The 23,706-nt window shown below is 30.6% G+C and overlaps 3 protein-coding genes across 4 annotated transcripts; all 3 read right to left on the bottom strand.

Annotated features, from left to right (window-relative positions):
- Positions 1-41: 41 nt before the first annotated feature.
- On the bottom strand, positions 42-3,624 carry LOC112800085 (plastidal glycolate/glycerate translocator 1, chloroplastic-like). The gene is made up of 7 exons (XM_025842169.3): positions 2,840-3,624; positions 1,957-2,218; positions 1,683-1,798; positions 1,349-1,458; positions 1,048-1,225; positions 817-946; positions 42-433 (listed from the first exon to the last, which is right to left on the bottom strand). The coding sequence occupies exons 1-7, from the start codon at positions 3,261-3,263 to the stop codon at positions 268-270; spliced, it is 1,386 nt and encodes a 461-aa protein (XP_025697954.1). The 5' UTR covers positions 3,264-3,624; the 3' UTR covers positions 42-267.
- Positions 3,625-8,733: 5,109 nt separating this feature from the next.
- On the bottom strand, positions 8,734-12,383 carry LOC112800084 (4-coumarate--CoA ligase-like 6). Of its 2 annotated transcripts, none has more exons than XM_025842168.3 (6): positions 11,048-12,383; positions 10,596-10,785; positions 10,216-10,361; positions 9,710-9,777; positions 9,410-9,512; positions 8,734-9,312 (listed from the first exon to the last, which is right to left on the bottom strand). In XM_025842168.3, exons 1-6 carry the CDS (start codon positions 12,107-12,109, stop codon positions 9,199-9,201), a joined length of 1,683 nt encoding a protein of 560 aa, XP_025697953.1. In that variant the 5' UTR covers positions 12,110-12,383; the 3' UTR covers positions 8,734-9,198. The 2 variants fall into 2 exon arrangements, with proteins under 2 accessions (XP_025697953.1, XP_072052324.1); XM_072196223.1 differs by having other exon boundaries at positions 9,461-9,512.
- A 3,914-nt stretch (positions 12,384-16,297) lies between these two features.
- On the bottom strand, positions 16,298-22,685 carry LOC112800083 (CSC1-like protein At1g32090). Its single transcript, XM_025842167.3, has 11 exons — positions 21,928-22,685; positions 20,837-20,989; positions 20,617-20,752; positions 20,426-20,527; positions 20,173-20,295; positions 19,994-20,074; positions 19,534-19,874; positions 19,036-19,281; positions 18,274-18,598; positions 17,894-18,127; positions 16,298-17,093 (listed from the first exon to the last, which is right to left on the bottom strand). The coding sequence occupies exons 1-11, from the start codon at positions 22,239-22,241 to the stop codon at positions 16,758-16,760; spliced, it is 2,391 nt and encodes a 796-aa protein (XP_025697952.1). The 5' UTR covers positions 22,242-22,685; the 3' UTR covers positions 16,298-16,757.
- Positions 22,686-23,706: the final 1,021 nt, after the last annotated feature.

Raw genomic sequence — 23,706 nt, 5'->3', positions numbered from 1 at the left:
AGTTATTCAATTAAGGATTACTGCTATCTATAAATTACAAATTTAGAGACAAATATCATTTTATTGATTTTGTTCCATAAATTGAGTCACAAGGATATATATACATATATATGTTAACTAACTTTTATTTTTCCAAACATGACTAAATACACAAGACAAATTAATGATCAACACATAATATCGCTCAGCACATTTGTTCCCAATAAAAGATATGACATTGTAAGGAATAAGCACAAGAAGTTCCAAGTATGATCCATGATCTAAGTGCTAACTATTCCACCCAGAGCCAGCAATTGCAAGCAAACTTTGTCTTGCTGCTGGAATTGTGCAAAATAAAGATCCAAAAATGCCAGTCAAAGCATAAGCAATGGCACTAAACGGGAGCGCCTCCGGTTCCTCTGCTGATAACGCCGCTGTCGCCAGCCCATGGGAACTGTACACATTGTTTTCATTGCAAGCAACATAAGCATCTAAATTGTATTCGCTCGAATGCATAGTATTGTGTCCGATACACTATGATACGTAAAAATACAAATACGGAAATATCTATTAAATAGAAAATGTATATTCATACATGATATTGAATATATAGTTAGAATGAACAATCTTATATAAAAAAAATCTAAGGCAGCATAACTGAAGTATTTGTGCACCATATTAAGGTATATCATTGAAGAAGAATGTAGTTAGTCATTTGAATGGTGTATTTCTCGAATCATTAACAGTGTCATTGATCATTAACTTATTCAGGTCAATGAAGTTGCATAGATGCAGTTTCTTATTTCAACCGAATGATCTATGTATTGTGGAATTTACCTTGATGCAGCTGCTATTCCTCGAGCAATTGGATCATGAAGGCGGAGTATATTAAGCGCTGATTGCACGAAATTTGCTCCAATCAAACCAGTTGCAACAACCACAGCTGCTGTGAGAGCTAAATTGGCACCTGCAGATACCATGGACAAAATTTCAAAGCTGGAAATTGTTTACCTTTTTGCTTGAATAGAACAAATTAAGGCCAAGCAACTGTGTATACAGAAAATCTACCTTCGAAAAGTGACACGATGTTGAGTGCCAATGCGACCGTTATACATCTGGGTAGAATGGACACAGTTAATGATGGGTCTAATGCAACTAGACGTCCAACAATGGCAGTTGAGTACAATGAGAATAGTGTAGAGACAATGACAGAGGTGAAAATCTCAGCCGCGTGCCTTTTCATAAGCTGAATAAAATACATTAGAAAAACTATTAATTGATGGCTTCCTCATTTTTGCATATCAAAAAGAACATGCTGAAATGTTTTGTTGCATTATAGGATTTATTCAGTGAAAACTGAGATGGTCACCGTTCTTTGTTTGAACATAGAGAAAGCAAAGGAAAGAATAACAGGTCCTAAAAATTCCAAAAGAATGTCACCAGCTCCAGGATCAGATGATGACTCTGTAAGGTAAAATCCTGCAATATTGAAAGAAGAATAACAAATTCACAACATAACTAGTTCATTATGTAGTTTCAACTCAGCTAAACAAAAGAAAGCCATTTAAGGTATGTTTGGTTGAGGCGTAAAAATGGCCTGGAAGTTTTCGCGGATGAATTTATGTGAAGTTAGAAAGGGAACTCATCCATGGACCCTAAACCTTCAACCAAACATATCTGAATTGTCAAAATTTCAACTATACCTAGAGCAGCATCATACCCCTGCTTGGACAGCAAACCAAAAGCGTAAGCCACTAGATTGGGAAATATTAAGGAGAATATTACTGGATGGAAGATCATTTTCACCTTTGATGGCAATCTGGAAACAAAGTTGCAAAAGGGAAAAAAACAGTGGTTTATGTTGTAGACTGTAGAGTGCTAATAGCATTTTCTATAGGAACATCTCGCTTTCTTTGCCATATAATTTCATCAGACAAAGTCAACATATATATGCAGTAACGAAGAGGAATCATTTACCCGGAGCCAACAATGTAGCCTACTACTGTGGATGCAAGATAGAACAAAAAGCATGTTCTGGCACCTGTCCCAAGTGCTGTTGGGAAAAGCAATGCCATGATGAACGATACAAGGAAAACCGCAATCCATGACCACAATTCAATGGAGGAGAATGAAGGGGGCTTTTCCATAGGCTCAGGATCGATCATTTCGGTCTTCACAGCCTTTCTTACAGCTATAGCTGTAAAACCAGAAACAGAAAGTGTAGCCAGCCATCCTCCAACTGCACAGCATTAACAACTCTCACCATTACATAGTAAACAAAAACATCAATTACACAAACAAATCTACATGAAACCAGGAATTTTGGCTTTGGTCCAAACTGTGTTCTTTTCAATACTTATTTCACCCTACAACCATCCTTAATCCAATTAAAACCCCACACTTTCTCCCCCGATATAACCTTATTCTAACCATAACAAGAGTTTAACCAGTCAACCGAACGATACAAATGAAAGATTTCAATTGGAGCAGATTTTCTGATTTTAATAACCAGCTAAAATGCACTAAAGTACTAAACACTAGATTATGAAAACAGCATAGCAGTTTGCACTGAACCCAAAGAGTGACGTAATAGAGAATAAAGTATATGCTGAATGATCTTAGACCTTTAAGTCTTTATACATTTATAATTATTAATTACATTTATAATTTGTTGACAAATCCATCATTGAATTTTATAAATCCTGTGTGTATATAATGTTAAATTACGAATTGCAAGTATAAGTAAACACTAGATTATACTAACAAGTGATTCAGCATGAACCTTAATCTAAATTAACATCTATTAAAAAACTTATAAAAATAAATAAATAATCAAACTAAGAAAACATGCAAACGCTACCTATAATACAGCAAATTTTGATGGCAGAAGAAGCTGGAATTTCTCTAACAGAAATAGGTAGCACCACCAAGTAAGGAACATAGAACAAAGGTAACCATCTATTAATAAACATAACCCCAGGATCAAAGAAATTCAAGAAGGCCAAAGCTGCAAAGGGATTAACATAATCAAGCACCATCAAAACTGCGAATATGCAGAACATGACAAACAAGGCACTAGGGAACTCAAAGGAAGCTGCTTGGAACACTTTCTTGAAACAGAAATCAACACCGAGGAAGAGAACCAGTGGAACAACCCAATTGAGCAGCCTAAGAACATGAAGACCCAAAGTTCGGATCAAAGGGGAAGAAGTGGAGGACCCAGTTGGGGGTTCAGCTTGTTTTGGCAAAAGTTGCTGCCTTTGGGTGTTTTCTGGGGTGCCCATTTGGAATTGAATGAGAAAGAGTTGATGGGTGTGGCTTATGTGAGCGAAAGGAGAGGGCTTTTGTGAGGTTTGGAAGAAACGAAGGCCATTGAATGAGAAAGAGAGAATGTCTCACTGAGAACATGTAAAAGGAGTAAATGAAAAATGATTGGTCACGGTGATAGATGGCAGCCATTGAAGGAAGGAGACGGGTGTTGAATGAAGTTTCGGCTATGAAAAACGAGTTACTACTGGCCATTATCATGTCATGTTGTATAAAGACAATAAATCCGTGGGACATACTCAGATGATGTTGATCTTAATTCGTACATAGCTGTGTTAGAGAGAGAGAGAGTTGTTTGAACTTTGTTGTCTCGAATTTAGATGCTTTCAAGTGAGAAAAATGAGTAAAGTGGTAAAGTAAAAATGAATTATTATTAATTTTATAATTTTTATAAAACATATGTATTATTATTTTAATTTAAAAATAATTAATTTTTTATTTTAATATTTTATCAATTTTTTATTTTAAAAATCCTTGATTCAATAAACTCACTTGTTCATTGGGTTAGAACTATAAAAGCCATGGTACTGGGGAGAGGGAACTCTAGCGGCTCATCCTTAAACGCTCCTTGCTAAGTATGGAGTGTTGTACACCTTGTGAATTCATTAAATCTGAACTCTTTATTTATTATATTTTATTTGAATGGTCTAAATTTAAAAAGGCAACCTGTTAATCAGGTTAATCATTTTTTTACAAGTTTTAGATTTTTTTTGTAAATCTCAGATATTGGGCTGAAGTTCAAAATAAAAAATAGTACATAAATATTAAAAACAACATGTCTGTACAAAAAAAAGTTATTAGACTTTAGAATTAAAATAAATAATACATAAAAAATAAGTTAAAAAATTCATGTACTAAATCCAGAAAAAAAAGATATATTAGAATCTTAAAAAAAATATTAAATATATATTATGTATATAATATTAAAATTTAAATAAATTTTGTTTTGTGTGAAATAAAACTATAATATTAAATATAAACACAATGATAAAAATTTTTGTGTTATATATATATAATATTAAAATTTAAGTAAATTTTGTTTTATGTGAAATAAAATTATAATATTAAATATAAAGACAATGATAAAAAAATTTGTGATATATATATATATAATTTTATTTTGTGTGAAACAAAATTAAAACATTAAATATGAATAAAAAGATAAAAATTTTTGTATTATATAAATTTAATTAAAAAGAACATATATACAACATAAAAATCAAACAAACATATAATAATTTTATTTTGTACGAAACAAAAATTTATATAAAAAATATTTATATAATTAAAATTATTAACAATTTTTTTATTGAAATATGTTATTTTATTATATTTATAATATATTATTTTGGATAATTATATTATTTTAGTTAATATATATTATTTAAAAAATTATTTAAAATTTATTATTTTGTATTAAGAATATTATTAAAAATATATTATTAGTTTTTCTTAAAATAATATTTTCTTTTATTTGGTTCAAACACTATGACAATAAAAAATTTTATGTAATTGCGTTTATTTAATAAATATTATATTCATTTATTTCTATATTGCATGTAAATAAATAATTAATGTTTAAAAAGTTAATGAAAATTATGTCATTTGAACTATAACTCGTTGATAAAGAAAGAAATATTCTTAATTATATATTAAATAGAATAATTATTTATTAGGCTCGTTCTTATACAAATAAAATTTTTTCTTAATTTTATATCTGTAATATTTTATACCAATTAACTTTAAAATTTAATTATTTTTTGAATAAATTAATAAAAAAATAATACAAATAATTGTTTAAATATAATTATATTTTTATTTTTTATTTTATTATGTACAATTTGAGGATAATTTGAAATAAAAGATAATGAACTTTATTGTAACTGCCATCTATTTTGTGCTTTGACTATGTCGTCATCTGATGGAGCCTTCATAGAAACCGTGATTCTTCTACATAATCGATTTTGCGTTTGGAGTTAGCCAACCAGCAGCAGCGACAGACATGCGTCTTTGAAGATCATTTATGATAGATGTGGAATGTGGTGGATTCAAAAGCGTTAAAATCTGTGATTAGTCAGAACGATAATGGAAGCATCTGCCAACAAATAAAACAGTGAAAATGCTTGAAGACATCATCACATCGACAATAATAGAGTAATGGAGGAATTCAATCAAATTTTCTTGAGTATTTTTTGGTGCAAAGGTCGTCCGTGTGTTAAATGAGGGAATTAGTATTTTTGTTAGTGCCGGTTTGTTTGTTCAGCCTATGACAAAAAAAAATAATAACAATAATAAATAAATTAAATTTACCTGATAACCTTTGATAGTAGATTAATTTTTAAAGAGTGTTGCACTCCCTAGTTTACCTAGAGTGCACTAGCTTTCGCCAACTCTAACATAGGAAATTAATTACACCACTAATTTATTAGATATCCTTCAAATACTATATTCATATGTATTTTCGCAAGTAATATTGTTAAGTGTGATATTTTATTAATTAACTATAATTAAATTAGTCTAATATAATAAAAATTAGTTATAGCTAGTAATTACTTTTGTAAAGAATTTAAATAAAAAATCATATTTTAGTAAGTTATAAAATTTGCAAAAGGATTGTAAGTATACCATTGCAATTATTTTTTTTTTCTAAATAATTGTCCTAGATTAATAGTCAACCATTCAGGTTAACTCCTTAACACCTTTAATATAGATGGATAGAACCCATTGCAATATTTTGATGAGATCGTTATGTTGGATCATTCTTAGGAGTTCCTCGAGTTTGGAAAATTTTAAAGAATGATAATGATCAAACATTGTTAAAAATAATTAAATTATAAAATTATTAAGTTATTAATTTTATTGTATTGATTAATAATTTTGTTGTGTACAAATTTTATGATTGGGTCGAAAATTAAACAAGTCTAATATGATAATAATATTTAGTTTTGAGCAAAAAAATGCTATATGATATGTGGCTGAATTATTATGTTAGTTGAGCCAAGAAATTGTTGTATAAATTCGAATTTAATCTTTGTTGCAAGACCAATAAAACTTGGTCCAAAATTAAAAGAGGGAAGAAAGCAAAAGTTGCTTGCCTTGCACAGATACCTATTCCCCTCTTTGAATGGAATTCAAGTTCATTTAAATGGACTTTATGGCATTGGTAATAGGAGAGAGTAATTTCAAAATTGATTTGATGGCTTTTATAGCTCTCACATGTTACTTAGCATGGGGAATAGGAAATTAATTTTTTTATGGCCAATTCTACTGTGCCTATGAATTTTTGCGTAAATGTTGTCTAACTTACTTTTTGTAGTAAGTTTTGATTTTTTAAAAATTATTTATTTTTATATCTTTTAAATAAAATAATAACTTTTAACCCTTTTTAGTAAATAGACACCACATTATAGGTACTATAGCATTCACCTTTCTTTAATTTCATTCATCAATTCCATCGAAAGCTTTTTTACTCTCCTCTCTCTTTTCTCTCTAGTTTTCGATCACTTCACTGACAGAGAAGAAGTTTGAAGATGCAAGCTATCAGAGGTAGAAGAATAGAAGTTATGAAGAAGCAAGCGGCCAAGGTGATAATGACCCTTGCAAAAGGAAGATCTAAAGTATGGCGTGACTGAGATCTTTACCACTAAAGGTAAAATGTGGTGAGAAAGTCTCAAGATCTCCATACCTAGAAATGGAAGCAATCCATTTCGGTCAGAGAAAAAGATCTCTGTGGCATGCTCGTCTCTACTTTTTGTTCATCCATCATAGAAGGTAACTACATAGATGAGGAAGCAGAAGTGGAGCAGAAGGAGTTGTCAAGGATCAAGTGTTCATCAAGGGTCAGAAATCTTTCTTGGGGACCAAGTCAAGATGGAAGGCTCAGATTGATGAAGCTTGAAGAAAAGGGATGAGAGAGAGGTAATTGCATGCTGGTTTTAGCTTTCGGTTCCTTCTCTCTTCTATCTATCCGAACCGGTTTTGATGTTGAAGAAGAAGAAGTTGGCTCGGTTGAACCGTTTTAACCTTGGAAGCTTCCCCTTCTATAATAAAGGTGAACGGCCAAGGGTTGGGATAAGGAGAGAAAGCACAGAGTTCTCATAACTACCCAAACTAACAGAAGTTCTTCTCCTTCAATGTTTTCTATTTTGTATTTTCTTTAAGTTTTGTCTGTCTTGAGTTCTCATGGTGAAAAAGGCAAAACAGTGAGGTTTGTAAAAAAAAACCAGTGAGTGAAAAAAGGCAGAGTGTACAAAATTAAAGAAAAGGCTATAGGTGTATTAGAGGTCCTTTGTACATCTATGTGTTGTGTATCATGATTATGTGGGAATTTCTTTACAAGTTGAGTTAGCACTTAGCAGTTGAAAGTTTGGTAGGTGACTAAGTCAAGTTCAGAATTGGGGATAGATTCTAGACTTATCTCGGATAGGAAGGGTAGTTTCCAGAGAAGAATTGGTGTCTGTAATCTGATTGATTATAGTGAAATTCCATCATTGTTGTGATGGAGACTGGATGTAGGCTGCATTGCACTTAGCAACTGAATCAGGATACTTCTTGGTGTGATTCTCTCTCTCTTCTATTTCATTTCTGATTCTGTTGCATAGGAGACAAAATTGAAAAATATCTCCTGACTGGTTACGAGACAAAAAGAAAATGTCTCTTGACTAGTTACGAGACAAAAAGAAAAAAAAATCTCCTGAAGTTATCTCAAAAGGCAGAAAGTAACGCTCAGCAAAAAGGGACTAAAATCCAATCCTCCTTCTCTTAACCACTAATTACCATCAATTCCAATTTTTGAAATATCATTTTTTATTTAGATGTGTGGGGTTGCAACACGAATTCTAGGTGAAGAGGAAGAAGAGTAGAGTAAACGATTAAATGTCTCTAAAAGATTATTCGTTATCTAAATTGGTCTTCGAAATTTTTTTTGTGGATCAAATTCGTCTTTTAAAGATTTTAAATTAGTTATACTAATTATTCTGTTACTTCCATTGCTAACAGCATCAGAATTTATTAATGTGATACGTTAAATAACATCAGAGTATACATTTAATAGTTTTAATTGATTATTAACATAATTAGTTTATAAAATTAGATCAAATCAACCGTAAATCGAGGGATCTCTTTATTAAATTTTAATTTGATCTAATTTTATAAAATTATTATGTTAATAGTCAATTAAGACTACTAGATGTATATTGTAGTATCACTTAACATGCCATATTTGTAAATTTTGACACCATCAATAAAGAAAATAATAGAAAGACTAACATGACTAATTTAAAATCTTTAAAAGACGAATTTAATTAAAAAATCTTTTAGAAATCAATTTAAAAAAAGAGTGATCTTTCAGAGACTAATTTGATCATTTATTCAAAAAGAGTATGTTCATTTATCTTGAAGGAAAAATAAGTCCCTTGCCAAAGAAAGTAATCATCAAAGTTCAAACTCAGCTATCTAACTTGAATGGTTATTACAAATAAGAGTGACGCCACAAACATCATATCTATTGGAAGCCACTAGTTGGCAAACATCCAATTATATGAATGCATGGTAACTAGCTGCTAATGATATGCGATGCAGCTTTATTCTCACATCTAAAAAATGTTAATTTCCAGTATTTGAATTGAATCTATTGACCACTTATTTCAAAGGATCCTTATTCAGATATGTACACAAATTCTTGGATTATCCTTCAAGAATTGATAAATTCATAGGTGATTATGTCATTTTTTTTTCAATAGTGGTATGCATAATATGTGTAAAGCTCAAAAGCACCTAAGAATTTCTCAAAAAAAATTGGAAAAGAACCAAAACAGAATGGTTTCCATCAACATGAATAAAATTTGAGGATAAGCCACTGCTAAAAGAATTCCTTTTTTGTTTTGGGTTCTTTTAGAGTTTAGAAGTGGAGAAATTCCTAAGCTGCCTCCGAAGGATCTTCCCAGTTGGAGATCTTGGTATCCTTTTAATGAAGATCACTTTCCTAACCTTCTTGTATGGAGCAACCTGCAACAAAATAGTTAAAATTTGGGTAATGATTCAAGTATTTGTAAATGTGAATTCATATATAATAGAAATTATGTATGTGCTATGAAGGAAGAACCTGCTCAGCAACATAATCTATTATTTGCTTTGCAGAAATCATGCTTCCAACCTTCCTGACCACAAATGCTACTGGGATCTCCCCGGCTGCTTCGTCCATGGCACTGAAATGGAAATCGACGCAACACTCTGCGTTAGGCTTGATCGCCAAAAATGAACTTTGAAAAGTACCACCTTCTTATATGTATATACATCGAAACAAGTGTAAAAATTTCAATCATTTGAAACATACTGCTCAGGAACAATTGGAGAGAATACTTGCAATTTGTAAAAATCAGTATACACAAGTATTCATGCTTACGCTGTAACTGCGACATCAACAACTTCCGGATGTGAGATTAACACAGCTTCTAAATCAGCAGGGGCAATCTGTTACATATCACATACCATGTATGAATATCTATAGTACAACAATTAATTTGATTAAAAAATAGTGGCAGCATAGAAAGAATTTCATAACTCATATCCATCCTTTGTGAATGAAGACTGTTATAGACAAAAGTTTTAGAAATATGCAACTACCTCCTATATTCTAATCCTTTATATAAAGAAAGCATCCAATGATTTATGACAAAGGTTGCAGATTGTATAGTTTGATGGTGGATTTTCTATTGAAATTTCCATCCAAAATCCCCCATTTATTTGTTGGTGTTCCTATTTGAGTTTTGACTACATTTTACGCCATTCTACCATACATTTGAAGACGAGAAGCTTCTGCAGTTTACCATGTGCATAAATAAATTACTGATATTTTCTGCTGAAGGAAATATTGCTAAATATTTTATTGAACCGAGAATTTGATTATACCTGAAAGCCCTTGTATTTGATGATATCTTTCAAGCGGTCTGAAATATACAAATACCCATCCTGATCAAAATAAACAACATCGCCAGTATGCAGCCAACCATCTTTATCGATTGTTGACATCGTCGCTTCCTCATTATTCAAGTACCCTGGGAAATCCACGGGGAAAAAGATATCATATTTACAATTCACCGGAAGAATACTACACATAAAGTACATGCTATTGCCATATTGTGAGTAATATGTCCATGAAACTTAGATGGCATTTTCCCATTGAAGCAAACTAAAAGTTTATATATGGCAGAGTAATAAACAAGGTTAAAGCCTATTTAAAAGGTTAATACTTTACATTCTACATATATTTGGGAAACACAGATTTATACCTTTCATGATTGCAGGTCCTCTCAACCAAAGCTCACCACTGCTTCCCGGAGGCAAGAATTCACCGCTACTCCAGTCTACAACTCTTGCCTCCATGTTTGGAGCTAACAATCCTATTGACAAATAGTTGTGCAACTTTTCAGTATTGAAGCCACGTGTTCCTACCGCAGTCGACTCGGTCATTCCATAACCCTAAGATGAAACAATCTTACAATACATTCCTAAAATTTTGGAAAAGCAAAACTACCATAAATAAAAAGGGTGGTCCAGTATTTGCTATATTAGTAATGTGGAAAAGTAATGGCACAATAATAGTACTCAGTGTTTGCTATATTCAGCTCACAAATATGATCACAAAAGACAAAAATGAAATGCAGTAACTCAAGCAATTAGATAGATGATAGCAGATAATTCACAATTCACATTCTTTTAAAAGTGTCACTATAAATAGTACCTGTATAAAATCAACATGAGGAAATGTTTCCACAAAGTCTTCAATAACACTTTCATTCAAAGGTGCTGCACCGCTGGAGACTTGCATCAAACTCTGCAAATTACTTCCATTAACACCCTTTCCTCTCCTTGTCAATGCTGTCAACATAGGCGGAACTACCGGGAAGTGTGTAACCTTAAACTTGTCAATTGCATTGATAACCTCATCAATGTCAAATTTCCTCATTACAATGACTGTGGAACCCAAAGACAGTAACCCCAAAGCAAAAAGCGATAGACCATACACATGGAACATTGGAAGAACAGCTAGAAACACATTGTTCAAGCAAGAGTATTCATATTGAGAAGCTTCAAACCTCACAAAAAGCTCAATCATAGAAATAAGGTTCTTATGTGTTAGAACAACTCCTTTGCTCACCCCAGTTGTCCCTGAAGAATACAATATAGCAGCAGTGTCCTCCTGTCGAATCACTGGCCTCATCGAAAAACCAAATTCACCAGAAATCATGTTACTAAAACATGAGAAACAATCAAGCTTCAAACCCTCCTCATTTTCTGGCACAGCAACAATGGGAATTCCTAATGGTTCTACTTTCTTGAAATTTTCAGGCACAGTGAAAGCAAAACTCACACCACAATCTTTGATTTGTTTATGTATCTCTGAGACACTACTTAGAGGGTTCAATGGTGCAACAACAGCACCTAAACACAGAACACCCAAGAACACAATGGGATAGTAAATGGAATTTGGAAGCAAAAGCAGAACCACATCACCTTGTGAAACACCCATTTTGTGAAGACCATAGGCCATGGATTTGACAAAAGGTTGCAACTTTGAGTAAGAAACTGAAGACCCAGATGAGGAATCAACAAGGGCTGAAACCCCATTATGGCGGTGGGAAAAGACGAAGGAAACAAGGTCCGTAAAAGGGTCTTTGGGAAGCTCCAAAGAGAGGTGTTTGCTACGGTAAATTCCATTTTTTGGTGAATACCAATGAGGGTACGTGATGAGCGTGGTGCTTATTCTGTTATGTGGCATGTCAAAGTTCACATTTGCAGCCATTGGTTCAACTTCAAGAATAAGAAGAATAATTGAAGAAGAAAGGAGAAAGAAAAGGGAAACTGGGAAAGAACCAAAAGGGGTTTTCTTTTTGGGCTTCCTTCGCTTTTGTTATGGTTTGAGTTCAATTGAGAGAATGTTTGAATGGCTTTGAGTGAATATTTATATGCAACTGTGAACTGTTTATGTAAGGAAACAGAGCAACGTGACAATGCAAAGCTTCAAGGACCACATACCCGCTTTGTGGAACTCAGATTTCATTTATTTATTGTGGTTCAAAAAGAAAATTAAAATTGTTATTTTTAAAGGGGATGCTTCTCTAAAGACGTCTAAAACGGGTTTTTGTAAAGACTTTTACGTGTCGTATTATTATTAGACGTATTAATAAATTGATTATTTTTAAATTTTTTAACAAATTAAAATAAAACTAATTTTTTTATAACAATAACAATAAATCCAATTTTTTTAGAGATCTGATTGTATTTTTAAATTTTTAGAGATTTAAATATCTGCAAAACAAAAAATCAGAGATATATTTATCTTTTTATCAAAAAATTTAAAGATACTCGATTTAAATTGTGTAATTGGATCGGATCAAATCAAATTTAATAATTATAATGCAGACAATTGAGTTTATTATTGTTGGTATAATAAACCGATTTTTCTGATTTATTAAAAAATAAATTATTAACTTATTTAACAAAGATATCCGATAATAACATATAAACATATAAACATCTTTAAAAAAAATATTTTTAGTATCTTTATTAAAGTAGTCTTCGTTATAAAATTATAATATTTGAAATTAATTATTCTCTCTTGCTTTTTATTGCTACTCAACCAACGACCTCTTTCCACAATAGCCAAACTCAAACCTTCAACACCATTCCCTTCACTCCAATTAGGCTAAATTACTTAAAGAAATCAAATAAGGGCAAAAACTATCAAATTATTCTAAATGAGAAAGAATAATATTTTTATTCTCTTATTTTTTTTTATATAAATTGTTGTTTTTATACTAGTTTTCATAAATTGTCATAGTGAGTATAAATTGTGGGATAAAAGGTAATTTTAAACAAAATAGAATAAAACATTTGAGAATCTCATAATTTATGACGTTCAAGGCCAAAATTTAGTAAAATTCCATAATTTATACAAAATTACAACAAATCAATATTTTTAAGTTTTAATAAATTAATAAAAAAAACATGTATAATAGTATTTTATATATTTTTTTACAATTGAGAAATTATAATTCATATAATTGACACGATTAAAAAATCAAAATTTAAATTATAAATTTTAATTTATCTATTTATAACATGAACTATTAAACTTTAAAGACTTAAAATTCAGTATTACAAAACATGACAATGTTACCTTATTATAATTTACTTTTTTAATTCAAATAAAATTATTCAATTTAATTTATTATTTAAAAAAAATAACATGACATGATTATTTATAATTTTAATATTATTTCACTTATTTTTCTTTAAAAATATATTTTTTTTATTCTGTAATAAGTGATAAGTTTATTTAGAAAAATAAAATGACTAAATGTTATAAAGTATAAATTTTTTATTTAATAATGACTTTTATAAAAAATCATATGAATGAAAAGTTATTATTTGTAATTTCAGTAGTATCACTTAATTATGTGTACATATATAAAATTTTCAATTCAAATTTAAAAGATAAAAAAATTATATTTTGTTTAAGAAAAGGCTAACACATTATGAGTACACCAAAAAGACTAATCCTAATATTCCAAAATCCAAACATGCATATATATAAATGTTAGGTGATCGATATTTTTTTGTTTTATCTTCCTTTTAAATCAACACTAGCCGGTGCTTCATCATGTATATATTAAATAGTTGAATAGTTGAACATAAAATTTACTTTAAATATCAAAATCCATGGTTTGTTGTAGTTCTGTATAAATCATGGGAATTTTTTAAGTTTTGGCCTTCAACTTCATAAATTATGAAATTCTCAAATATTTTATTCTATTTCATTTAAAATCATTCTTTATCTCACGATTTAGGTTCATCATGACGATTTATGCACTACATAATATATAAGCATGAATTGTTATATCGCACCAGCTTTTACATTTTCTTTAAGACGTTTACATGTGTCATAATATTGTTAGATTTTTTTATTAAATCAATTAATAATTTATCTTTTAATAAACTATAATAAAATCGATTTATTACAGTAATGATAATAAATTCAATTATCCCTACTATTAATTATTAGACCTATTTTGATCCGATTAATTTACACAATTTAAATCGAATTATGTTTAAATTTTTTTATAAAAAAATAAATATATCTCTTTTTTGTTTAAAAAAAACAAAAAATTATGATCTAATGAATTATGTAAATTGGTTCGTTGGATCGGATCTAATAACAATTGAGTTTATTGTTATTACTATAAAAAAATCGGTATTATTTTAATTTATTAAAAAATTTAAAAGTAACAGATTCATTAATACGTCCAATAATAATGTGACACATAATATCTTTACAAAAAGACGTTTTATGCATCTTTATGAGAACATCTCTCTTTCTTTAAAACTAATATAGAGGCAATGATTACATCAAAGTGGAAAGATAAAAACGTTGTCCTTTTTTATTTAAGACAATTTAATAGTTTTTACTCTTAGCTAAAATTCATACCTAAATTTTCGGCTCTTAGTTTTTAAATCAATTTATGAAGCTGGCACTCATATGTAGATGTTTGCATGTTAAGAATCGTTACATAATTTTATATGTTTGTCTAAATTATTATTTATAAATTATTAATAATAAAACAGTAATTATTAATTATAAATAAATGGCAAATAAAAGTCAAATTTTTATAAGTAATGAAATGTGATCATTGTATTTGATAAATTTCATTGCGTAAAAAAGTAATATTTATTTCTAAAACTTTCATATTTCCCAAAATGTTGTGGTAAAAAAATCGAGTCTTTTATCTATTTATTTAATGAATAAAAATAAGGTTTATTATATCTTTTTGTTAAAATAATATAGGAGCCACTTAAATAAAAATGTCAAAAAATTTTTTTTTTAAAGATGCTTTTTAAAAATTAAAAGTTAACACATATAATCAATTAAATTGTGTTATTTTTATTGAAATTAGACCGGACAAATAAGTTTAGCCAAAAAATTAATAAATTAAATTTTGAACCGGTATAAATTAATATTTTTTATAAAAAATGACTACAATATCCCTATTATAAAAAAAAGTTAAAATACCCTTATATATATATATATATATATATATATATATATATATATATATATATATTAAAAACTCTAAATCAACAGGGAAGAAAAAGACTAAAATTTAGGATTCTCAAAATTAATATATATAATAAGAGTATTTTAATCATTTTCTATAATAAGGATATTGTAGTCATTTTTTATATAACAATATTAATTTAGACCAATTCAAAATTTGATTCACTATTTTTTGGTCAAATTAATTTATCTGGACTAATTTTAACAAAAATAATATGATTTAATCTATTATATATGTTAAATTTTAATTATTAAAAAATATTTTTAAAAAAAGACGTTTTAGACATCTTTATAAAATGGCATCAAGACTTATAATTAAGAGAATATTTTAGTCTTTTATAATAAAATTTAATACTTTTTAAATCAATTAAACACTTTTAATATTAAAAAAACATTATAATCATTTAAAGTTAGTCCTAAATAGTGTAGTTTAGTCGTTTTAAAATCAACTCCGATTTTTTTTTCATTCTAAGACAAATGAAATAACCTTAATCTTAAAAGAGTTATTTTAATATTTTAATATTTTAAAATTAACTAAATAAGTATTTTAACCTTCTAAAATAAGAATCAAATTTTTATTTTCTAATTCATTCAAACAACTTTAATTCAAAAAAAAATATATTTTAGTTTTTTTTTTTAAATTACTCTTAAAAGAAGCATTTTAAATTTTAATCCTTTTAGAATTAACCAAATTGATCCTTTAATCTTTTAAAAATCTAATCCAATTTATTTACAGATAATGATTATAGGCAATGCACAACAGCAAGACGATTAAGTAGAAGTAAATACCAAAAAAAGAAAAAGTACAAAATGATTACTTTCTAGGCTTCAAACTATATTATCAAGTGAAATTCTGCCTACTTAAGCCACCACATATTTTGAAAAGAAATCATATCACTTACATAAGAACCAAAAAAACCATATAATTACAGTTGCAATGGTAAAACTTTAAATGGCAAAATACCAAGGTAGCGTTTGTTTTGAAGTACTAGGACAGAAACTGGAAAACTAAGACTCAGTATTATGTTTGTTGGTCTAGAGACTGGTACTAAATTTTCAGTCTATGTCTCTAAAATTTCAGTATTTCAGTACCTCCAAAAAGTAGAGATACAGGAGATTGAAATTTTCGGGGATGGAGATTGAAACTTTAATAACATTTTATACCTAAAATATCTCCATTTCAAATAATTAATTTCAACTTTAATTAATTTTGACTTTACCCTTTGTGCAAATTAAATTAGAGCTTCTCTGTCTCTCAATCTCTTAGTCTCTATCTCTCTTCCAAACGCTATCTAAGTTAACCCAATACCAAAGTTCATATATATTGTTTCTGAGTTCAAGGTTCTCCTTGATAGTGATAACCATAGCGGAGATGAGAGGGTTCATGGTAGTAATAACTAGGTGGTGAAGTTGGATAGTCATTATAATGAGGTGGAGAAGGTTCTTCAATATGATGATGATGATGATGGGATGCAGAAGGGGAGCTATGCTCACTCATCAATGGAGGACTAGCTGCATGAGTTTCATGTTTGTCTACTCTTACTTCAACCAACTCCTCTTCTTCAACCTCGAACGACCGGAAGATCGGATGCAAGTACGCGTCTGCTAGATATGCCTTGATGTTTAAGTCAGGTTCTGTGGATTTCTCTAACAAATCCTTTGACATTGCCTCCTGAATACACATGAAATAGAAATCAGTTTCCAAATATAGGAAATCCAAGGCTTGTTCAGGTTCTGTTTTCATTTTCTATTTTCATCTTTAGTGTAGAACAGAAAACAGATGTTATCATTTTTTGTTTCTTTCTTGGCAAAATCCTAAAAGGAAATAACATTAAGGATAAAGTACTAAATTGATCCACTACGGTTTGGGCGTAATTCTGTTTTGGTGAATCCAAAAAAGTTTCATTTAACTTCAATTTAGTCACACCGGAGGTCAAAGATAAATAATTAATGAAATATTCTACATAACAGCAGCATAAGAATAGAGTCGATAATCTAGAGAATAAGTACAAGCTCCAAAAGCACAAAATCAACCGTAGATGTATCAATACATTTATTTATCGTTTTTCTTATAATTAAAATGAAATATTTTCTATAAAACTAAAAAAAAATGTTGAATACATGTATTGATGCATCCACGGTTGATTTTGTGCCTCTGGAGCTTGTACTTATTTTTTAAATTATCGACCTTGTTCTTATCCTGCTGTCATATAGGACATTTTGTTAATTATTTATCTTTGACCTCACGGTGAGACTAAATTGAAGCTAAATGAAACTTTTTCTGGATTCAAATAGGACACTTTAAACTTTAAGGACTAAAACAGAATTATGCCCAAGCGTAAGGACTAATTTAGTACTTTACCCTTAACATTAAAAATGAAAAACCATTAGAATTCTTGTCTATCTCCTAAGGTTTGTTATCCTTGACTAGTTGGCAAGTTGTAATATATTGGCCTATTGCATATATCATACCTCAAGTGGGTACTTCCTGAATGCAGGCTCGAATCGGCTCCGGCAGTAGACATGAAATACATATGTCAACGCCGGTAACATAACGAGCAACGGGGTAGACTTAGCCGCCTTCTTGGTGCTAAGCAGACCCAACAGGAGGAGCTGTGATATTATCAAGCTTGCTATGATTCTGCTGTGAACATGCGGCCAAAATGCAGCAGCACTTTCATACTGTTGATTGTACACATTGATTATCTGAATAATTAACATATAAACTTATACTCAGAAACTACACAAAGATGATGAATGAATTCTGAATCAATGCATTTGCATAGACACTCCAAAAACTAGGTGAATCTGAGCTTAAGATGTTATGAGATCATATTGATAGAGACACCGACCTGATGGCGGTAAACCAGATATGCAAAGGCAAAGAAGACGACGATGAAAGGGAGAAGGAGCGGCGTCACCACGGCATATACAATTCCAAGAAGGAAGTATAGTTGAAGACTTGGAATAGTCTCTGGAAAGTCGACACTCCCGGGGTCCATAGCCTTTCCTCTATCTCTGTCAGTTTTAACTAAGAACATGTTCTTGAGATGATAGATAACCAATGGCTTTAATCTGAGGATCTCACCAGCAATTCCAGCCCAGCCATCAACCATTATGTATGTCATAAAGAAGGTGGCCTTCATTGGAATCGAAACTCCGATGGTTCTAGGAATCCTGTTACCAATAAGTAGAAAAGATCAGTCACATTGAGTATTATGACTTCATTAAGACATATATATACTTTGAAAGTTGTTGAGGTTTGATATAAGGTGGGTACTCCAATGAAGATATTATAATTGTCTTCATGTAATAATTTTTTTTTTTGATCCTTGGATGATGGATTGTAGGGTTAGATTTTGATATGTTAAAAAAGTGTTCTTTCTATTTGAAGTGTGGCCAAATCAATAAATCACACTTTTATACAAAGGATCTTCATAAAAAGATGTTTTTTACATCTTCATTTGAGTAGCTCCCTTGATATAATAGGTTGATAATAGAATGAAACATTATAAAAGGTTTCCAATTGAAAAATTGCCAAATATAGTATAAACATTCAAAAGAACATAGGAATCCAGAACAAACTCAAGTAACAATCAAGAAAGAAGTTATACTGTGTAGCTGACTGGTGAAGGAATGCATGCAGCTGCTCGAATGCAGTTCCGGTAATAATACTTCCCAGGAAAACATTTACTAGCATAAAATAATAATATTTCGATGCAGTCTTTCGCTCTAGCGTTGACAATGCAATATACCCCTCAATTTTCGACATGATCATCAGAACGGTGGGAAGAATATATAAGAATATTTTAAGGGCTAGACCAGGGAGAAAACCTTGTAGAAATGACTTGATGAATTTCCTGCACAAAGCCAAAGAAAATTTTGTGAACCAAAGTAAGAAGCAAGTTATCTAAGAGAAATTTGTGTAGTGATTATAAAACAAGATAAGAAAAAGAATAGGCATTGGGAAGTAAGGAATAATAGCCAATTTCAATGCCTTCAAGGCATAATAGAGAGAACACTAGATCTAGAATTCTGATCCATTTCAACAACTAAAATTAACAAATCAAAATCAAGGATGCAAAGGTGGTAATAGACTTAGGTCCACTTACAACTCTATCACAGTTCTGAGGAAAGGAGCAACTCTTTCAAGACCCTCCAAATTTGCAAGGGATTGCACAAAGGCAATGGGAATCATGTAGAAGAATATCAAGGCAAATACTAAAGCTGTTATCACGAATTTTCGGATGGTCAAAGAAACGAATGGAATGGCCAGGTTTCGCCAATATACATCACGAGGCTCTGGAGCCCAATCAGTCAACCACAGAGTGGGATTTTTGCTTTGTTGGGTTTGAGCACAGACCGATGCTCCCCAACGTGAATCGAATGAAAGAAAAGCAACTGGCAAAACAGATTTTGAATCTTTTATAACTCTCTGGCGCTCTGATATCATCTGCAAAAGATGTAGCTCAATGAACACAAGCAAAATGCAAGTAGTCCTGAAAGGACTATGAAAGGAGGTATCAATGAACATTTAACATGCAAAGAAAATAGAATGAAAACATGAATTACCAATGTATCAAGGTCCTTAATTACTTGTTTGTAGTACTCAATAGCATCAACTTTCCGACCCAGAAGACCTAAAAAGCCGGTCTATAAATCGAGACAGGATAACAATATCAGATCAGGAATCAGAACAAATTTTCACAAAGTCACTAGACAAATTGCTCGAGTTCATATGAATCACATACATTGACAGTTGGTCTCTTCTTGTCAGGATGCCTATCAAACTTTAGCTGGTAATAGTCCAGCCAATTTTGAAGTCTCTCTCTTCTTCTCACAAGCTTGGCAAATTTGTTTGCATTGTAGACCCCCTGGAAATTAAATGCAGAAAAATATGAATATGATGTTCTGGAAAGAAATGTTTTGCTCAATTAACTACATCATTGACATCATTGCTCATCAATTAACTTATAGAGTGAAGAATATAATGAGAATTATTACCTGGTGTCCAATATAATGATTAGGGTGGTTTGTTTGAAAGAAGCTATCCACCGTTTCAGATATCGAGTGGCCAGAAATATGAGGGATATTTCTGACAACTACCTGCAACAAGCATGAAAAACATGAATCTGTGAAATAGAGTTTCAAAGCAAATTAGGGAAGCGAAACCAGAACTAAGATATGCAACTCACTGTGAATTGCTCTACACGCCTGCGTTGTGAGGCGAAGAAAGCCAATCTCATTGATGCTACATTATCATACTCCTTGTAAAGCAGGAAACAAATCCATGCTGTGAACAGGTATTCTAATCCTATGTGAACGAAAAATCTGAAACAAACAAGTAACTGTATTAGTACTAAATCATAGTACCAGCAATATGTACTGTATCTGTAATTAAAACAGTAACCATACCTTGTGGATTTAGGAGGAACATTCGATATTGAGAGTTTATCAATGTTGCTCACTACCAATTCTTTTCGTAAGAAAAACAATGTCCCACTTGACACATTTACTGGAATCAAAATCAGGAGTGCCACCACAGTCACTGGAACAAAAATCTTTATGCTGCAAATATAAGAAAAAATAAACAAGATTGAGAATAAGCATGGCACAGTAGAATAATTTGAATAACAAAGTTAATTTAAAAATAAAAGTAGCTGCTTCTACTAATTTTCATGATGTGCAAAAAAGATACACTCCCTCTGCATATTGATAATTCATTTTCGGTGCAATTTATATCTATACAAACTAATTTAATATAAAACTGTGTGGAGTAACTAAATAATTCTGAAATTCCAAGGACTTTGTAAATATAATAAACAGAAAAAACCGCATGTGCAACCCACATAGACATAGGTAACTCAGAAAAGGTTCACATGGATAACACACACCCAAAAGCTAAAGCTTCCACGGAAAGGCTTAGAAAAAAGCCTGTAACTAAACAAAAGAAAGTTGAAAACCACACGGCACAACTCCGAATATCACTTATTAATCAAAATTATGCAATCCTCCAATACTCCATACCATAAGCATGAAAAACTAGAGATTGTTCTTCAACAAAGTTTCCAACATGATAACCATCAATTTCACAACAAACAAAATCACAATTTCCAGAATCACATGAGAGCAGATAAGTTTCCACGGCCCTTTTACTTCAAAAGAGAATATTAAAAGAAAAATGCAATGGACAATGCACCCAAAAGTGAGATAATATAAAATTCAAAGAGTGAACCAAAAAGATTAGAACTTTTCACAACCCATTATGAGTTTTGATGAAATAGCAGATAATAGTAGGACATAAACAACAATTCAGCAATATAAAAAAGAGAATTATCAATAAAGTTTGAAACTTCAAAACAACACAGGATAATGCACCAAGCTTTGGTTAGATAGCAACTGATAGTAGAAGACAAACAAGAAATAAACAATCTAGAAAGAGAATTACCAATAAAATTTGAAACTTTAAAGTAAAAGCAGAAAGCTACAAAAGGGAGAATGAATACCCAAGAGTATAGATTCTGAGAAAAGCAGCAGAGTCAAGACCAGCATGGGTAATGATCTCAGATTCACTCATCCTTAGAGCCTGTGGCATCCAATTGAGAAAAGTAAGGTAAGTTTTGAAATTGAGGTTCACAAATTTCCCAACAAAGTTTCTTGTTCCCCTTGGACTGCTCCTTCCACCACTGATATACCATTTCGGAAAATAAACTCTGTCATTGATGGGTTGAATTCTGAGAAGAGCAAAAGCCAGCAAGAATGCAAATGATGTGAGAATGTTTATGAGTGCTGAGACACCAATGTCAGCTAAGGTAGCCATTGCAGAAACCACAACATAAACACCAACAACAAGAGAATGAACGAAGCAACTAGAAGAACAGATAGAAAAGAAGATAACGATGCGTTGAGGAAGCAAACAAAGGACAGTGGTGGGAATAGAAGGTGAAGAAGGCAACGAATAATAACTGATTCTCGTTTAACTCACACTACAGCAGAAAAAGTGGGGTTCTTTGCTGTAAGTTTAGACTTTTAGTGACATAAAAAAAATTGAGTAAGGTCATTAAAAAATTGAAACTTTGGGGTTCCGTTTTGATTATTTTATTGAAAAAAAAAGGAATTGGGTGTTGGTTTATGATGAGTTAGAGTGCACTATCATCCTATAGCTAGTAGTTGAATATTTGCATGTTGCACATGGGAATGAGAAAGGACCTTTCGGGATTAGAGAGATAAAGGTGGCATAATAGCATTGTTGTGTTTTGGTGTTAACATAAGTATATGTTTTGTTTTTTTGTGTTGTGTCGTTTTGAGTTCCATGTGTCTCTTTTTCTGCCCTTGGATTCACATGACCTCCGTATAAGTACGAAGAGGCTATGTCATTTCATATATAACTCGTTCGTAATATAATAATAGTAGTTAAATATACGTATAGATTTTTTTTGTATCAAATTAAATTCACTTTAATACAAGAGTATATAATTAGTGGGTGGATTCACACAATTTTTAAAATTGTGTGGTTTATGTAATTGTCCCTTGGTGCATGCTAATGAAAATCAATGATGGTGTCACGCATCAAAGAGATTGGGAATTAGTAGAAAGCAAAAGAAAACATATAAAAAAGGAATGAAAGGGACTAATCTTTTTGGGGTTTATGTCTTACTTTACCGGAATCTTTTCAATAGGGAAAAAAAAAGTTGGTGTAATAATGATGGAATCGCTATATTCACGGCAATAAATCGGTGATGTTAACCCATATGCATATGCACAAATTATTCTGCCTTATCCCCCAATATAAGAAGATAATAATCCGTATGATTGATTTATTCTGACAAAACGTAATCTATATTTTATTTTAAATGTTGGGACAGTATCATTGCCGAATATATTTATTATTTAGTTAATGTCAAGGAAATAATATTTAAAATTATTTTATATAATATAATAATTATAATTTTATATACATAATATTTATAATTAATAAATGTAAAATAAAATAATTTTATATTATTTAAATAGTTTTATCTAAATTCACTTTTTGGTACGTAGAAGGTTGATAATTAAAGAGAAAAAATAATAATTTTTTACAGTATTTAAATTTTTAGATTTAATTATTTTGTTAGTCTTTATAATTTTATGGGTTCTTATAATTTTTTTAATTAAATTTTTACATTATTTTTAATTTTGTGATTAGATCTTTTCGAGTATAAAAAATATTAGCTTTAACAGAATATTTCTTTATAAATTGAAAGTATTTATAAGTAAGAATCTAATTAGATCTTTGACCATAT

This window comes from Arachis hypogaea, chromosome 5, assembly GCF_003086295.3.
Source record: "Arachis hypogaea cultivar Tifrunner chromosome 5, arahy.Tifrunner.gnm2.J5K5, whole genome shotgun sequence".
In the NCBI taxonomy this organism is placed as follows: domain Eukaryota; kingdom Viridiplantae; phylum Streptophyta; class Magnoliopsida; order Fabales; family Fabaceae; genus Arachis; species Arachis hypogaea.
Note: the sequence above shows the minus strand (reverse complement) of the source record. Positions and strands in the feature narration are given on the sequence as shown.

Bases quoted from the DNA above. Each gene is read 5' to 3' on its own strand.
- LOC112800085 (XM_025842169.3), bottom strand. From the start codon at position 3,263: ATGGGCACCCCAGAAAACACCCAAAGGCAGCAACTTTTGCCAAAACAA. The intron at 1,459-1,682 runs GTATAGTTGAAA...TCAATATTGCAG, and splicing joins GGGGTATGATGCTGCTCTAG to GATTTTACCTTACAGAGTCA. The intron at 1,226-1,348 runs GTGACCATCTCA...TATTTTATTCAG, and splicing joins CTATGTTCAAACAAAGAACG to CTTATGAAAAGGCACGCGGC.
- LOC112800084 (XM_025842168.3), bottom strand. From the start codon at position 12,109: ATGGCTGCAAATGTGAACTTTGACATGCCACATAACAGAATAAGCACC. The intron at 10,362-10,595 runs GTATAAATCTGT...TGGATTTCCCAG, and splicing joins AGGACCTGCAATCATGAAAG to GGTACTTGAATAATGAGGAA. The intron at 9,313-9,409 runs GTTCTTCCTTCA...ATTTTGTTGCAG, and splicing joins TAGATTATGTTGCTGAGCAG to GTTGCTCCATACAAGAAGGT.
- LOC112800083 (XM_025842167.3), bottom strand. From the start codon at position 22,241: ATGGCTACCTTAGCTGACATTGGTGTCTCAGCACTCATAAACATTCTC. The intron at 20,990-21,927 runs GTATTCATTCTC...TTATATTTGCAG, and splicing joins CTCAGAATCTATACTCTTGG to CATAAAGATTTTTGTTCCAG. The intron at 20,753-20,836 runs GTATGGTTACTG...TGTTTGTTTCAG, and splicing joins GTTCCTCCTAAATCCACAAG to ATTTTTCGTTCACATAGGAT.